Source organism: Mustela nigripes, chromosome 13 (assembly GCF_022355385.1).
Source record: "Mustela nigripes isolate SB6536 chromosome 13, MUSNIG.SB6536, whole genome shotgun sequence".
Taxonomy (NCBI): domain Eukaryota; kingdom Metazoa; phylum Chordata; class Mammalia; order Carnivora; family Mustelidae; genus Mustela; species Mustela nigripes.
This window is the reverse complement of record NC_081569.1, coordinates 50,525,634-50,543,936: the sequence shown is the minus strand read 5'-3', so window position 1 is coordinate 50,543,936 and position 18,303 is coordinate 50,525,634. Positions and strand designations below refer to the sequence as shown.

The 18,303-nt window shown below is 36.4% G+C and overlaps 1 protein-coding gene across 1 annotated transcript; it reads right to left on the bottom strand.

Moving 5' to 3' along the window:
- Positions 1 to 296: 296 nt before the first annotated feature.
- LOC131999309 (olfactory receptor 4K2-like) lies at positions 297 to 6,129 on the bottom strand. The gene is made up of 2 exons (XM_059372091.1): positions 6,104 to 6,129; positions 297 to 1,236 (listed from the first exon to the last, which is right to left on the bottom strand). Exons 1-2 carry the CDS (start codon positions 6,127 to 6,129, stop codon positions 297 to 299), a joined length of 966 nt encoding a protein of 321 aa, XP_059228074.1.
- Positions 6,130 to 18,303: the final 12,174 nt, after the last annotated feature.

Below are 18,303 nucleotides of genomic sequence, written 5' to 3'. Positions count from 1 at the left end.
TCTAAGCTGACTGAGGTATGTTGATAGGACTCAGGGATTTATGAAGCCCTGAGTTTATGTTTTAGTGATATATCCATTTCTCTATGAAATTAACCTACAGATTTCAACAGATTTTCAAAGGTTCTATGATTTCAAAAGGCTTGCAAACATTTCACTAACTTTTAGGCAAAATATTTCATATCTCTCAACCCCAGCTTCCTACTTTTGTGGATTTAGATTAAAGGACTTGAAGTTCTAAGTTTAATTTTCTATTGCTATAAGGACAAAACTGATGATGTGTATCTCAGACAGGAGATTCATTGCACTGGGTATCTTGAAGTAGTTTTCCCAAGATTCAAGTTTTGATTACTTAGTTTCTTCTTCACAGCAGTCTTCACTTCCTGATTTCTAAAGGTATAGATAAGTGGATTCAGAAAGGGGGTGAAGATGGTATAGAAAACAGACAGAACTTTGTCTACCAGGAAGTTGGTAAAAGGCCACACATAGATAAAGATGCAAGGCCCAAAGAACATAAACACAACTATAAAATGTGCAGTGCAGGTAGAAAGAGCCTTAGATGTCCCTGTAGAGGAGTGGTGGTCCTTGATTGTGACAAGAACAATGATATAGGAAGTGAGCAAAAGCAGAAAACTTACAAGAGCAATCACACCACTGGTAGAGATCATGAAGATTCCAAGAACATATATATCTATACAGGCCAGCTGGATGACCAAAGGAAGGTCACAGAAGAAACTGTCTACAACATTGGGACCACAGAAGGGTAAATAGAGGGTGAAAGCTAACTGACTCATTGTATGCAGGAAGCCTACTGTCCAAGAGGTTACCACAAGCCCAGCACACACTTTTTGGCTCATTATTGTTGAATAATGTAGAGGTTTGCATATGGCAATGTACCTGTCAAAAGACATGGAGATCAGCAGCACAATCTCAGTCCCGGTGAAAAGGTGCAAAAAGAAGATCTGCGAAATGCAGCCCTCAAAGGAGATGGTCTTACGCTCAGCAAAGAAGTCCATGATCATCTTTGGAGTAGCAAAGGAGGACAGGCACATGTCAATGAAAGACAGATTGCTAAGGAGGAAATACATGGGAGAGTGAAGGTGTGGGGTAGACAGAACTGTGAGCAAAATCAGGCTGTTGCCCAACATAGTTATCAAATAGAAAACAGAAAATATTACAAAGAAAAAAGTCTGGAGCTCAGGAGAATCAGTAAGTCCAAGTAACACAAATTCAGACACTCTAGAATGGTTGAACCGCTCCATTGATCTGCAGACTGCTCTGTAATGACAAAAATAAGACAAAATGACATAGGCAGAAATTGTGACACTTTTACATATGGAGTTATGATATCAATTAATAATTCATAAGAATACTAATTACCTAAAAGCCAACTAACAACTATCTCAGTAAAGATTTGTCCTTTTGGAACAAACAACAATTGCTGTTAGCACTTCAAATGGACAACTTCTTGGTTTGGCCAACATCAGTACCCAACATTTTGGGTTATACTTTTCATATACCCATACAATAATATTCCCATTCTGAATACTGAGTAATGAGTTACATAATCCATGTTTACAAAGTAAGATTACACTAAGTTACTGCACTCTACCTAATAAGTCAGGTATAAAAAAGTTTAAATGAGGGTTGAAATCTCCAAACTTTCTGTTAAACAATAATAATAAAATATAATTATGTAAAATCTATTATTATTGCATGCTGGATATAACTAAGAGTTTAACATAATTTCAGAAGACCTATTAAGTATCCTAAGAAGGTAATAAATGATTCTTTTAGTGGTCTCCAGTTTTCTCAGCTTCAGAAAAATCCAGTTCCATTCTAACCTCACTTGCAAATTTGCAAACTGTTTTGTCACTATTGATAAGTATTATTTTTAATATATAATTTTGTTTTCTTAATTTTATGGGTCATGTTCTTTATTTTTGTAAATTGCTTTTTTTTAAATTTTTTTAATTTCTTTTCAGCGTAAAGTATTCATTGTTTTTGCACCACACCCAGTCCTCCATGCAATCTGTGCCCTCTCCAATACCCACCACCTGATTCCTCAACCTCCCACCCCCCACCCCTTCAAAAGCCTCAGGTTGTTTTTCAGAGTCCATAGTCTCTCATGATTCACCTCCCCTTCCAATTTGCCTCAACTCCCTTCTCCTCTCCACCTCCCCTTGTCCTCCATGCTATTTGTTATGCTCCACAAATAAGTGAAACCATATGATAATTGACTCTCTCTGATTGACTTATTTCACTCAGCATAATCTCTTCCATATAATTTCTTAATTCCATAAAACTATTGATAACTGAAAGGTATACCTACAACATGAATTATTCTCGACTTGAAACATTTAAAAAAGAGAGAATATCCCTCCTTTACATCTCATGCTATTCCAACAAAGGTATTTTTTGACTAGAAAAAAAATAGATTCTAGAACTGAACCAGAAAATATACAAGATGAATATTAGACCTCTTGTAATATCAGAATATAAGAATATAAGATGCTCAAAACAAAAATCAAAAACCCACTTAAGTGATACTATTTCCAAGTGACACAGGAGTCACTGGGGCAAGAAAAAGATACTTTTAAGGGCTCAGTCTCATTTTTCAAAATTGAAAAAAATATAAAAAGATTTTTATTTGCAATACATTTTAAGTGCTACAAATACCTTCTATGATATTTTTCATATAAGTAACCACCTGGTTTCCCGTTAGAGAAAAATTTGGCTTCATCCTCATTTATTTGCACATAACTCAAATTGTTCTGTCAATATTGATAAATATTTATAAAATTTGTCAGAGAACAATATTCCAGAAATCTTACAACTGAACTGTGGCAAAATAGTTAAAAGGGTTAAGGTGTTCTTAATGTGCTGTGTGACCTTGATTGTACATGAGGAGCCTCTGTAAGATTTGACATCTTACCTGAGAGAATTAAATTAGATAGCCTGTATAAAGTCCTTATATCTCCTGGACAACATTCAAGAACTCTCTAGGTTTCAAAATCCAAATTTCAGAATACTGCTTGGAAGTAATCAGCTTGTTTTATTTCACTAATAAACATAATAATTGCAGTAAAAATATTCAAATCTAGTTTTAATTCAGGGATTAGGAAAAGATATGTGCTTATAAAATCATTTCATCTTTTTGAAGTTAAATTACTTCTTTCCAAATGAAAATTATTAGTATCTTGATATATTAAAAATCTCAGCCTCACTCATTTAAATATTTGTTCTATTTTCCTAACTTAATAATATTACTAGTAAGGAGAATGTAAGCTATTATAGCTAATTATATATATATATATATATACATATATATATATATACATATATATATATATATATACACACACACACATACACACACACACATATATGTATACACACACACACACGCACACACTATGAATATATTGTGTATTCATTATAAGTGAATAAAGAGTTACCAGGTTTTTTCTCCTTTTATCTTCAGAAGGGCATCTCTAAAACCTATTTAATGAAATCATCCATCTTTATGTCTTCAGGTTATACATTTTTTCCTTATTACACTTACATTATATTTGCTTTATAGAATTATTAAATGAATTGTTCTAGCCACCTGACGAACATAAACCATGACTGCTTCTCAAAATTCTTAATATTATTTCCAGCTTTTATCCTACCAGCTATACATCAGGAATCAAAATACTACATCCTTCAAGATTCAGAAGCCTACTGAAATCACCATGGTCCTTATAGATATATGTTTTTCCCAGTCCTGGTATAAAAGCCTCTAGAAAGTAGCAACATTTAGGGGCTGAGGGACTGGATATTTCTGTCTGCTTGCAGTGGGAGTTATTAAAATGTTGAGCTGACTTTTCCCAAAGTTGCAAGAATTGTGGAGTATGTCTTTGTTATTTAAAGTGAGGAAACACACTCATGCTCATGATGAAGCCGTGTTCATCACAACTGGGACTAGCCTAGGAGAAGGACTCCTTTGACCAGTCTGAAGGAGCATTTAGGAGCAAAAAATTGCTCCTTTGAATGCGGAAATATTCTCACCTTTATGCCCCAGTGTTCATTGTCTAAAAGTTGGAAAATTATTCTTGTAGGCTAAGGCACTTTGTCAGTGAAAGAAATTTTGCTTACTGGAAGAACCATATAGCAAAATAATCATGTATTGTGTTTTTGACAGGGCACTAAAAATAAGTACAAGCTGGTAGGTACCAGCAGGTAAAATCTGGGAAAGGAGAAGTTGGGAAGCCCAAAGTGCAAAAGAAGTGAAGATAGGTACTTGCAAGTGCCCTAGAGGAATGGTGTATTAATTAAATTATACAAATAAATGTAAAGCATTTAGCACAATATCTGGCACAGAGAAAGTGGTGAATATAGAATAACTAGCAGAGGTGATTCTAATTAACTATTTTTTGAAATGTCCATGACACATAATTCAGAAAGATTCCAAATGTAGACTCTCAACCTGAAACCCTAACTGAGGGTCTTGCCATATTTTCTTGAAGGCCAGTCATTCATCTGTGGATTGCTCTCCAAACACAACTTTCTCCTCAAGTTTCTCAGTAATTTGAACTCTTCACAACTACAATACCTATCCTACATTCCCCATAAGACTAACAGTAGAGCCCAAGAAAATCTTCCTTAGCTGACCACATTACTTATAGTCTTTGAAATAATAAAACAAATAACTTTGTTTTGAAGATTTTAAAAATTTCTCTTCTATAAAAAGAAAGGGAATAAAAGAAAAAAAAAAGGCCAACCAACCCAAAAGCAGTTGCAAAAATTCGGTAAATTTTAAGTATTTGCCCACTTTAAAACAAAAGGTAAGTGTATACAGACTACTAGAGTTATTCTGGAAAGGCGAGAGAATTAACAAAAAAAGTAGCGGAAATAAAAGATAATTCAGAAACAGAGTTATGAAGGAGTTTGAGAACATTATGCAGATGTTCTGTATCTTGGGTGTAGTGGAAGTTACACAAATCTATATATATATGTATTAAAATCCACAACACTGCAATACCAAAAGAAACCAAAATCAGTTTTGCTTTAAGATAATTTATAAAGTAGAATTTTAGAAAGAAAAACCAGAAAATTTTGCTTACAAAAGAAGCAAATAAAACCATGAGATTTCTTATAAACCAACATTAACCTACTAAAATATATAGTAAAAAAAAAAAAAGTTTTCCAGATAAGCAACAGAATACATAAATAAGAGTAATCTTAATCTGAAATGTGTTGGATATATGTGACAAGCTGTAATACTCTACAAAAGGAAAAAAATGAAATACATGCTGTGTTATTGGAAGGAAAAATACAATATTGCTCAACAAGAAAATTGTTTTATTGAGGTATAAATAACACACAGCATTCTACTGCTTTCAGATGTACAACATAAAGTTTGAACAATTCTATACATACTCAGTGCTCACAATGGTAAGTGTAGTAACCATCAGCCAAACAACATAGTACAACATTATTAACTATATTCCCTGTTCTGTAATTTTATCTCTGACTTTATTTCGTACTGAAAATTTGTGCCTCTTTCTCCCTTTTATCTATTTCACCTATTCCCCTACTCACCTTCCCTCTAGAAACCACCAGTTTGTTGTATATGAGTCTGTTTTGTCCCTTTTTTCTGTTTCTTTATTTCTTAAATTCCACAATGAGTGCAGTCATATGGTATTTGCCTTCCTCTGACTGACTTATGTCATTTATCATTATACTCTCTAGCTGTATCCATGCCATTGCTATTGGCAAGATTTCATTCTTTTTATACTGAATAATATTCCAGTATGTAAAACATACCAATTACACACACACACACAGCTTTTTAATTGATTTATCTATCTGTGGATACTTAGGTAACTTCCAATCTTAGTTATTATAAATAATGCTGCAAGAAATATAGGGGTGAATGTCTTGGAAAATTAGTACTTTTGTTTTCATTAGTAAATATCCAATAATGAAATTACTGGATTATATGGTGTTTCTGTTTTTCATTTTTTGAGGAAACTCCATACTGATTTTCACAGTGACTGCACCTTTTCACTCCCACCAACAATGCATGAGGGTTCCCCTTACTCCATATCTTCACCAATACTTGTTTTTATTTTTGATATTAGCCATTCTGACAAGTGTGGGCTGAAACCTTATTGAGGTCTTGATTTGCATTTCCATGATGTTTAGAGATGTTGAGCATCTTTTCGTATGTCTGTTGGCCACCTGTATATCTTTGGAAAAAATGTCTAATCAGGTTCTCTGCCCATTACTTTATCAGAGTGTTTGTTTTTTGATATTAATTTCTGTAAGTTCTTTTCATATTTTGGATGTTAACCCCTTATAAGATACATCATTTGAAAATATCTTCTCCTTTCAGCTTTATTTTGTTCATGGTTTCCTTCACTGTGCAAAAACTTTTCATTTTGATATAGTCTCAGTGGTTTATTTTTGCTTTTGTTTCACTTGCCTGAGAAGACATATTTAGAAAATGGTTTCTGTGGTAGATAAAAAAGAAATTACTACTTGTGATTTCTTCTAGAAGTTTCATAGTTTCAAGTTTCACATGTAGGTCTTTAATCCATTTTGAGTTTATTTTGCATGTGGTGTAAAAAAAGTGGTTCAGTTTCATTCTTTTGCATGTAACTGTTCAGTTTTCCCAGGACCATTTGTTGAAGAAACTCTCTTTTCCCTATTGGATATTCTTACTTCCTTTGCCATAAATTGACCATATAAGTGTGGGTTTATTTCAGTGCTATTTTCTTCCATTGATCTTTGTGTCTGTTTTTGTGAGTACTATTACTGAGATTTGGATAGAAAAGGAAAAAAGCCTTGGTTCTTTTCACTGCCATGGCAAAGAAACAAAAGTAAAATGAAACAAAAGTAAAGCAGAGCAATTCTATTAAATACTTCAAGAGGAGTAGCGAATCAAGAGAGACAAAGATCCTGGAAACTCTGGGTGTGAGTTTATATCAATTGTTTTCTTTTGGGTGAGTCCTAGGCTCACAGCATTTGAGTGAGAGGAATGGATTATGTAGCAATTAGCTATCTGTCCTTTCCCAAGATGTATTAAAATGCCTGTGCAGGGTAAGAAGGCACATTATTTCTTTCTAGAGACATAGGTCCAATAAGGACAAGAGGCTGCTTTCTACCCAAGCGTAATCAGCCCAACAAATTTAACTCCTTTTCCACTGAGACATGGTAACTGCAAACCTACTGCTACATGGGTGGAATGGGGTATTCTTTGGGCAGTCCTCTGTTGAGGCTCTCAGTCAGGACATCTATAGTACATCATTTATTGCTCATGCCGAGCTTCCTACCTAACAAGTACTGTACTATTTTGATTACTACCACTCTGTAGCATATAATGAACATGGAATATCTTTCCATTTAATTTTTCTCAATTTCCATAGTTTGTCTATTATGGAAGTTACTGCTATAAACATTCAGGTCCATGGGCCCCTTTGAATCACTACATTAGTATCTTTAGGGTAAACACAGTAGTGCAATTGCTGGGTAATACGGCAGTTCTATTTTCAACATTTTGAGGAACCTCCATGTTGTTTTCTAAAGCGGCTGCACCAGCTTGCATTCCCACCAACAGTGGAGGAGGGTTCCCCTTTCTCTGCATCCTCGCCAGCATCTGTCATTTCCTGACTTGTTAATTTTAGCCATTCTGACTGGTGTGAGGTGATATCTCATTGTGGTTTTGATTTGTATTTCCCTGATGCCAAGTGATATGGAACACTTTATCATGTATCTGTTGGCCATCTGGATGTCTTCTTTGCAGATATGTCTGTTCATGTCCTCTGCCCATTTCTTGATTGGATTATTTGTTCTTTGGGTGTTGAGTTTGCTAAGTTCATTATAGAATTTGGACACTAGCCCTTTATCTGATAGGTAGTTTGCAAATGTCTTCTCCCATTCTGTCAGTTGTCTTTTGGTTTTGTTCACTGTTTCCTTTGCTGTGCAAAAGCTTTTGATCTTGATGAAATCCCAATAGTTCATTTTTGCCCTTGCTTCCCTTGCCTTTGGCGATGTTCCTAGGAAGATGTTGCTGTGGCTGAGGTCGAAGAGGTTGCTGCCTGTGTTCTCCTCAAGGATTTTGATGGATTCCTTTCTCACATTGAGGTCCTTCATCCATTTTGAGTCTATTTTCGTGTGTGGTGTAAGGAAATGGTCCAATTTCATTTTTCTGCATGTGGCTGTCCAATTTTCCCAACACCATTTATTGAAGAGGCTGTCTTTTTTCCATTGGACATTCTCTCCTGCTTTGTCGAAGATTAGTTGACCATAGAGTTGAGAGTCTATTTCCGGGCTTTCTATTCTGTTCCACTGATCTAATGTGTCTGTTTTTGTGCCAGTACCATGCTGTATTGATGATGACAGCTTTGTAATAGAGCTTGAAGTCCGGAATTGTGATGCCACCAACTTTGGCTTTCTTTTTCAATTTTCCTTTGGCTATTCGAGGTCTTTTCTGCTTCCATATAAATTTTAGGATTATTTGTTCCATTTCTTTGAAGAAGACGGATGGTACTTTGATAGGAATTGCATTCAATGTGTAGATTGCTTTAGGTAGCATAGACATTTTCACAATATTTATTCTTCCAATCCAGGAGCATGGAACATTTTTCCATTTCTTTGTGTCTTCCTCAATTTCTTTCATGAGTACTTTATAGTTTTCTGAGTATAGATTCTGTGTCTCTTTGGTTAGGTTTATTCCTAGGTATCTTATGGTTTTGGGTGCAATTGTAAATGGGATTGACTCCTTAATTTCTCTTTCTTCTGTCTTGTTGTTGATGTAGAGAAATGCAACTGATTTCTGTGCATTAATTTTATATCCTGACACTTTACTGAATCCCTGTACAAGTTCTAGCAGTTTTGGAGTGGAGTCTTTTGGGTTTTCCACTTATAGTATCATATCATCTGCGAAGAGTGATAGTTTGACTTCTTCTTTGCCCATTTGGATGCCTTTAATTTCCTTTTGTTGTCTGATTGCTGAGGCTAGGACTTCTGGTACTATGTTGAATAGCAGTGGTGATAATGGACATCCCTGCTGTGTTCCTGACCTTAGCAGAAAAGCTTTCAGTTTTTCTCCATTGAGAATGAGATTTGTGGTGGGTTTTTCATAAATGGCTTTGATAATATTGAGGTATGTGCCCTCTATCCTTACAAGAGTTTTGATCAGGAAGGGATGCTGTACATTATCAAATGCTCTTTCAGCATCTATTGAGAGTATTATATGGTTCTTGTTCTTTCTTTTATTGATGTGTTGTATCACACTGATTGATTTGCGGATGTTGAACCAACCTTGCAGCCCTGGAATAAATCCCACTTTATCGAGATGAATAATCCTTTTAATGTACTGTTGAATCCTATTGGCTAGTATTTTGGTGAGAATTTTTGCATCTGTTTTCATCAAGGATATTGGTCTATAGCTCTCTTTTTTGGGGGGATCCTTGTCTGGTTTGGGGATCAAGATGATGCTGGCCTCATAAAATGAGTTTGGAAGTTTTCCTTCCATTTCTATTTTTTGGAACAGTTTCAGGAGAATAGGAACTAATTCTTCTTTAAATGTTTGGTAGAATTCCCCTGGGAAGCCGTCTGGCCCTGGGCTTTTGTTTGTTTGGAGATTTTTAATGACTGTTTCAATCTCCTTACTGGTTATGGATCTGTTCAGGCTTTCTATTTCTTCCTGGTTAAATTATGGTAGTTTATATGTTTCTAGGAATGCATGCATTTCTTCCAGATTTCAAATTTGTTGGCGTAGAGTTGCTCATAGTATGTTCTTTTAATTGTTTGTATTTTTTTGGTGTTAGTTGTGATCTCTTCTCTTTCATTCATGATTTTATTTATTTGGGTCCTTTCTCTTTTCTTTTTGATAAGTCTGGCCAGGGGGTTATCAATCTTATTAATTCTTTCAAAGAACCAGCTCCTAGTTTGATTGATTTGTTTTATTGCTTTTTTTTTTTTTTGGTCTCTATTTCATTGATTTCTGCTCTGATCTTTATGATTTCTCTTCTCCTGCTGGGTTTAGGGTTTCTTTCTTGTTCTTTCTCTAGTTAGTTTAGGTGTAGGGTTAGGTTGTGTACCTGAGGCCTTTCTTGTTTCTTGAGAAAGGCTTGTGCCACTATATATTTTCCTCTCAGGACTGCCTTTGTTATGTCCCACAGATTTTGAATCGTTGTGTTTTCATTATCATTTGTTTCCATAATTTTTTTCAATTCTTCTTTAATTTCCTGATTGACCCATTCATTCTTTAGGAATGAAGGATGCTGTTCAGTCTCCATGTATTTAGGAATAGAAGGATGCTGTTTAGTCTCCATGTATTTGGGTTCTTTCCAAACTTCCTCTTGTGGTTGAGTTCTAGCTTCAGAGCATTGTGGTCTGAAAATATGCAGGGTATGATCCCAATCTTTTGATACCAGTTGAGTCCTGATTTAGGACCAAGGATGTGATCTATTCTGGAGAATGTTCCATGTACACTAGAGAAGAATGTGTATTCTGTTGCTTTGGGATGAAATGTTCTGAATATATCTGTTATGTCCATCTGGTCCAGTGTGTCATTTAAGGCCTTTATTTCCTTGTTGATCTTTTGCTTGGATGATCTGTTCATTTCAGTGAGGGGAGTGTTAAAGTCCCCTACTATTATTGTATTATTGTTGATATGTTTCTTTGATTTTGTTATTAATTGTTTATATAGTTGGCTGCTCCCACATTCGGGGCATAGACATTTAAAATTGTTAGATCTTCTTGTTGGACAGACCCTTTGAGTATGATATAGTGTCCTTCCTCATATCTTATTATAGACTTTGGCTTAAAATCTAATTGATCTGATATAAGGATTGCCACTCCTGCTTTCTTCTGATGTCCATTAGCATGGTAACTTTTTTCCCACCCCGTCACTTTAAATCTGGAGGTGTCTTCGGGTTTAAAATGAGTTTCTTGTAGGCAACATATAGATGGGTTTTGTTTTTTTATCTATTATGATACCCTGTTCCTTTGATTGGAGCATTTAGTCCATTAACATTCAGGGTAACTATTGAGAGATATGAATTTAGTGCCATTGTATTGCCTGTAATGTGACTGTTACTCTATATTGTCTCTGTTCCTTTCTGATCTACCACATGTAGGCTCTCTCTTTACTTAGAGGACCCCTTTCAATATTTCCTGTAGAGCTGGTTTGGTGTTTGCCAATTCTTTCCGTTTTAGTTTGTCCTGCAAGCTTTTAATCTCTCCTCTATTTTCAATGATAGCTTAGCTGGATATAGTATTCTTGGCTGCATGTTTTTCTCATTTAGTGCTCTGAATATATCATGCCAGCTCTTTCTTGCCTGCCAGGTTGCTGTGGATAAGTCTGCTGCCAATCTAATATTTTTACCATTGTATGTTACAGACTTCTTTTCCCAGGCTTCTTTCAGGATTTTTTCTTTGTCACTAAGATTTGTAAATTTTACTATTAGGTGAGGGGGTGTGGGACTATTCTTATTGATTTTGAGGGGCGTTCTCTGCATCTCCTGAAATATTATGCTTGCTCCCTTTGCCATATTGGGGAAATTCTCCCCAATAATTCTCTCCAATATACCTTCTGCTCCCCTCTCTCTTTCTTCTTCTTCTGGAAGACCAATAATTCTAATGTTGTTTCGTCTTATGGCATCACTTATCTCTCGAATTCTCCCCTCGTGGTCCAGTAGCTGTTTGTCCCTCTTTTGCTCAGCTTCTTTATTCTCTGTCATGTGGTCTTCTATATCACTAATTCTTTCTTCTGCCTCATTGATCCTAGCAGTGAGAGCCTCCATTTTATATTGCAACTCATTAATAGCTTTTTTTATTTCAACTTGGTTAGATTTTAGTTCTTTTATTTCTCCAGAAAGGGCTTTTATATCTCCCAAGAGGGTTTCTCTAATATCTTCCATGCCTTTTTCGAGCCCGGCTAGAACCTTGGGAATCATCATTCTGAACTCTAGATCTGACATATTAGCAATGTCTATATTGATTAGGTCCTTAGCCTTTGGTACTGCCTCTTGTTCTTTTTTGTGTGGTGAATTTTTTTGCCTTGTCATTTTTTCCAGATAAGAGTATATGAAGGAGCAAGTAAAATACTAAAAGGATGGCAACAACCCCAGGAAAATATGCTTTAACCAAATCAGAAGAGATCCTAAATCGTGAGTGGGGAGAAAGGAGATAAAAAGAGGTTCAGAAAGAAAGAAAGAAAAAACAAAACAAAACAAAACCAAATCAAAACAATAACAACAAAAAGAAAAGAATTTAAAAAAAAACAAATAAAGAAAAGTATAAAAAAGAATATATATATATATATTAGATAAACTAGTTAAAAAATGTTAAAAAATAAAAGCATAAAAGTTAAAAAAATTTTAGCAGAAGAGAAAAATAATAAAAAAGAAAAAATATTTAATTAACTGCAAGACTAAAGAATCATAGGGATAAATCCATCAGTTCTGTGCTTTGCTTTCTCCTCCTCTGGAATTCTGCTGCTCTCCTTGGTATTGAAACTGCGCTCCTTGGTAGGTGAACTTGGTCTTGGCTGGATTTCTTGTTGATCTTCTAGGGGAGGGGCCTGTTGTAGTGATTCTCAAGTGTCTTTGTCCCAGGAGTAATTGCACTGCCCTTACCAGGGGCCGGGCTGAGTAATCCACTCGGGTTTGCTTTCAGGAGCTTTTGTTCCCTGAGCGCTTTCCCTAGAGTTCCGGAGGATGGGAATACAAATGGCGGCCTCCTGGTCTCTGGCCTGGAGGAGCCGAGAGCCCGGGGCCCCACTCCTCAGTGCGCCCGCAGAGAACAGCGCCCAGTAACTCCAGTGTGACTGACCTCAGGCCAAGCCTGCGACCCGTTCAAGGTAACCCCAAGCTCTGAGCTCACTGTCAGCTCTGTCTCTGTAGCTGGATTCCTCTTTCTAATACCTGTAAGCTCTGTGACACTCAGACACCCCTGATCCTTCTGTGACCCTGCGGGACCTGAGGCCACGCTGACCCCACGTGGGCTTCACCCCGGTTTAGCCTCTGGAGCGATGTCCCTCAGTGGAACAGACTTTTAAAAGTACTGATTTTGTGCTTCGTAGCTCTGCCACTTGCCGGGAGACGGCCCCTCCCCCCGGGGTCTATCTTCCCCTAGATTGACTTCTCTGCTAGTCCTACCTTTCAGAAAGTGGTTGTTTTTCTGTTTCTAGAATTGCTGTTCTTCTTCTCTTCGACCTGTTGATGGATTTGTAGGTGTTTGCAATCTTTAGATAAGCTATCTAGATGATCTCCTGCTAGCTGAAGTAGTCTCAGCCTGCTACTTCTCCACCATCTTGACTCCTCCCCCTAGAGATTGCATTTAATGTATAGATTGTTCTACGTAGCATAGACATTTTCACAGTATTTGTTCTTCCAATCCATGAACATGGAACATTTTTCCAATTCTTTGTGTCTTCCTTAAAGTCTTTCATGTGTATTCTATAGTTTTCCGAGTAGAGATTCTTTGTCTCTTTGGTTAGGTTTATTCCTAAGTATCTTATGGTTTGGGTGCAATTGTAAATGGGATCAACTCCTTAAATTCTCTTTCTTCTGTTTTATTGTTGATGTATAAAAATGCAACTGATTTCTGTGCATTGATTATATACCCTGACACTTTACTGAATTCCTGTATGAGTTCAGCAGTTTTGGAGTGGAGTCTTTTGGGTTTTCCACCCAAAGTATCATATCATCTGCAAAAAGTGAGAGTTTGATTTCTTATTTGTCGATTTGGTTGCCTTTTATTTCTTTTTGTTGTCTGATTGCTGAGGCTAGGACTTCTAGTACTACATTGAATAGCAGTGGTGATGATGGACATTCCTTCCATGTTTGTGACCTTAGTGGAAAAGCTCTCAGATTTTTCCCTTTGAGAATGATATTTGCTGTGGGTTTTTCATAGATGCCTTTTATGATATTGAGGTATGTACCCTCTATCCCTGCACTGTGAAGTTTTCATCAAGAAAGGATGCTGTATTTTGTCAAATGCTCTTTATGCATCTACCAAGAGTATCATATGGTTCTTGTTCTTTCTTTTATTAATATATTGTATCACATTGATTGATTTGCAGATGCTGAACCAAACTTGCAGCCCAAGAATAAATCCCTCTTGGTTGTGGGGAATAATCCTTTTAATGTGCTTTTGGATCCTATCAGCTAGTATCTTGGTGAGAATTTTGGCACCCATGTTCATCTAGGATATTGGTCTGCAGTTCTCCTTTTTGATGGGGTCTTTGTTGGTTTGGGGATCAAAGTAACACTGGCCTCATAAAATGAGTTTGGAAGTTTTCCTTCCATTTCTATTTTTGGAAGAGTTTCAGGAAAGCAGGTATTAATTCTTAAAATATTTGGTATAATTGCCCTGGGAAGCCATCTGGCCCTGGGTTCTTGTTTGTTGAAAGATTTTTGATGACTGCTTCAATCTCCTTACTTGTTTTGGGTCTGTTCAGGTTTTCTATTTCTTCCTGGATTAGTTTTGGCAGTTTATATGTCTCTAGGAATGCCTCCATTTCTTCCAGATTGTCTAATTTGCTGGCATATGTTTGCTTATAATACGTTCTTTTCATTGTTTATATTTCTTTGGTGTTGCTTGTGATTCCTCCTCTTTCATTCATGTTTTTATTATTGGGCCCTTTCCTCTTTTCTTTTTGTAAGTCTGGCGAGGGGTTTATCAGTGTTAGGAATTCTTTCAAAGAACCAGCTCCTACTTTTGTTGATCTGCTCTACTGTTCTTTTGGTTTCCATTTCACTGATTTCTGCTTTGATCTTTATTATTTCTCTTCTCCGGCTGGGTTTAGGCTATATTTGCTATTGTTTCTGAAGCTCCTTTAGGTATAGGGTTAGGTTGTATATTTGAGACCTTTCTTGTTTCTTGAGAAAGGCTTGTATTGCTATATGCTTTCCTCTTAAGACTAACTTGGCTGCATCCCAAAGATTTTAAACAGTTGTGTTTTCATTACCATTTGTTTTCATGAATTTTTTCAATTCTTCTTTAATTTCCTGGTTGACCCATTCCTTCTTTAATAGGGTGTTCTTTAGCCTCAATGTATTTGAGTTCTTTCCAACTTTCCTCTTGTGGTTGAGTTGTAGTTTCGAAGCATTATGGTCTCACAATATGCAGGGATGATCACAATTTTTTGGTACCAGTTGAGACCTGATTTGTGACCCACGATGTGATCTCTTCTGGAGAATGTTCCATGTGATGTGCATTAGAGAAGAATGTGTATTCTGTTGATTGGGGATGGAATGTTCTGAACATAACTTTGATGTCCATCTGGTGTGGTGTATCATTTAAAGGCTTTATTTCCTTGTTGATCTTTTGCTTATATTATCTGTCCATTTAAGTGAGGGGGTGTTAAAGTCCCCTACTATTATTATATTATGGTTGATGTGTTTCTTTGATTTTGTTATTAATTGATTTATATAATTGGCTGCTCCCATTTTAGGGGTATCAATATTTTAAATTTTTAGATCTTCCTTTTGGACAGACCCTTTAAGTATGATATAGTATCCTATACCCTTTAAGTATGACTTTTATCACTATAGTGATATAGTGTCCTATACCCTTTAAGTATGACTATATTATAATTTTTGGCTTAAAATCTAATTTATCTGATAAAAGGATTGCCACCCCAGCTTCTTTTTGATGTCCATTAGCATGGTAAATGGTTTTCCACCCCTCACTTTAAATCTGGAGGTGTCTTTGAGTCTAAAAAACTCTCTTGCAGACAGCATATCAATGGGTCTTTTTTTTTTTATCCATAATGATACCCTCTGTCTTTTGATTGGGGCATTTAGACCACTTACTTTTGGGGTAATGATTGAAAGATATGAATTTACTGCCATTGTGTTGCCTGTAAGGTGACCATTACTGTTATTGTCACTGTTCCTTTCTGGTCTGTTTCTTTTAGGCTGTCTTTCCTTAGAGGACCCCTTTCAATATTTCCTGTAGGGCTGGTTTGGTGTTTGAAAATTCTTTTAGTTTTTGTTTGTTCTGAAAGCTTTTTATTTCTCCTTCTATTTTCAATGACAGCCTAGGTGGATATAGTATTCTTGGCTGCATATTTTTCTCATTTAGTGCTCTGAATATATCATGCCAGTTTGTTCTGACCTGCCAGGTCTCTATGGATAGGTCAGATGCCAATATAATATTTCTGCCATTGTAGGTTGCTTTCAGGATTCTCTCTTTGTCTCTGAGATGTGTACGTTTTGCTATTAGATAATGGCATGTGGACCTATTTTTATTGATTTTGAGGGGTGTTCTCTGTGTCTCCTGAACTTTAATACCTGTTTCCTTCCCCAAATTAGTGAAGTTCTCTGCTATAATTTGCTTCAATATATCTTCTTTCCCTCTCTCTTTCTTCTTCTTCGGCAATCCCAATTATTCTAATATTGTTCCATCTTTTTTTTTTTTTTTGAATTTTAATATAATTTTTATTTTTTATAAACATATATTTTTATCCCCAGGGGTACAGGTCTGTGAATCACCAGGTTTACACACTTAACAGCACTCACCAAAGCACATACCCTCCCCAATGTCCATAATACCACCCCCTTCTCCCAATCCCCCTTCCCCCAGCAACCCTCAGTTTGTTTTGTGAGATTAAGAGTCACTTATGGTTTGTCTCCCTCCCAATCCCATCTTCTTTCACTTATTCTTCTCATACCCACTTAAGCCCCCATGTTGAAACACCACTTCCTCATATCAGGGAGATCATATGATAGTTGTCTTTCTCCGCCTGACTTATTTCGCTAAGCATGATACGCTCTAGTTCCATCCATGTTGTCACAAATGGCAAGATTTCATTTCTTTTGATGGCTGCATAGTATTCCATTGTGTATATATACCACATCTTCTTGATCCATTCATCTGTTGATGGACATCTAGGTTCTTTCCATAGTTTGGCTATTGTGGACATTGCTGCTATAAACATTCGAGTACACGTGCCCCTTTGGATCACTACGTTTGTATCTTTAGGGTAAATACCCAATAGTGCAGTTGCTGGGTCATAGGGCAGTTCTATTTTCAACATTTTGAGGAACCTCCATGCTGTTTTCCAGAGAGGTTGCAACAGCTTGCATTCCCACCAACAGTGTAGGAGTGTTCCCCTTTCTCCGCATCCTCGCCAGCATCTGTCATTTCCTGACTTGTTGATTTTAGCCATTCTGACTGGTGTGAGGTGATATCTCATTGTGGTTTTGATTTGTATTTCCCTGATGCCGAGTGATATGGAACACTTTTTCATGTGTCTGTTGGCCATCTGGATGTCTTCTTTGCCCACTTCTAATTGGATTATTTGTTTTACTGGAGTTGAGTTGTAGAAGTTTTTTATGTATTTTTGTTATTAACTCTTAATACAATATGTTCTTTGCAAATATATTCTCCCAATCAGTAGGTTGTCTTTTAGGTCTTTTAATTGTTTTCTGTGTAGAAACTTTTTATTTTGATGCAGCCCCAATAACTTATTTTTGCTTTTGTTTCCCTTGCCTCAGGAGACACCTCTAGAAAATGTTCTATGGTAAATGTCAGGGAAATTATGGCCTGTGCTCTCTTCAAGGATTTTTATGGTTTTAGGTCTCACATTTAGGTCTTTAATCCATCTTAAGAATTTTTGTCTATGGTGTAAGAAATTGGTCTAGTTTCATTCTTTTGCTGTCTAGATTTCCCAGCACCATTTGTAAAGAGACTGCCTTGTCCCCAATGTGTCTTTTTGTCTCCTTTGTTGAAGGTTAATTGATCATATAATCATGAGTTACTCCTGGGCTTTCTGTTCTATTGATCTATGTGTCCACTTTTGTGCCAATACTATATTATTTTGATTACTACAGCTTTGTAGTATGTCCTGAAGTCTGGGGTTGTGATACCTCCAGTATCATTCTTTTTCAAGATGGTCATATTCATATTTATTAATAGTGGTAAGGGAGGCTAGAATCTGTTCTTTGAGATTGTGAATATCCAGGATTAAATTATCATGAAGATAACCTTGAAGGTGTTTCTTAATTTTTTTCCAGTCATGTAGTGAATTGTTCCAGAATAGAAGGGTTACACAAACGGCTGAGGATTGAGGGCCTTCCATGTTTCCCAAGAAGCCATCTCTGAAGAGGGAGTCCATGTGGTGCTCCTCTCACAGTGGGGGAGAGAAGGGTGGCTTCTGTTAGTGGTCTGCCACATCCAACATGGATTGTCATGTTGGATGCTTCCAAAAGAAATAAAAGTTAATGGGGCTTTTATTGGTATTTTTGGACATGAAATGTAACCATACTTGAGGAGTAACCATCAGGCAAAGACGGTCAG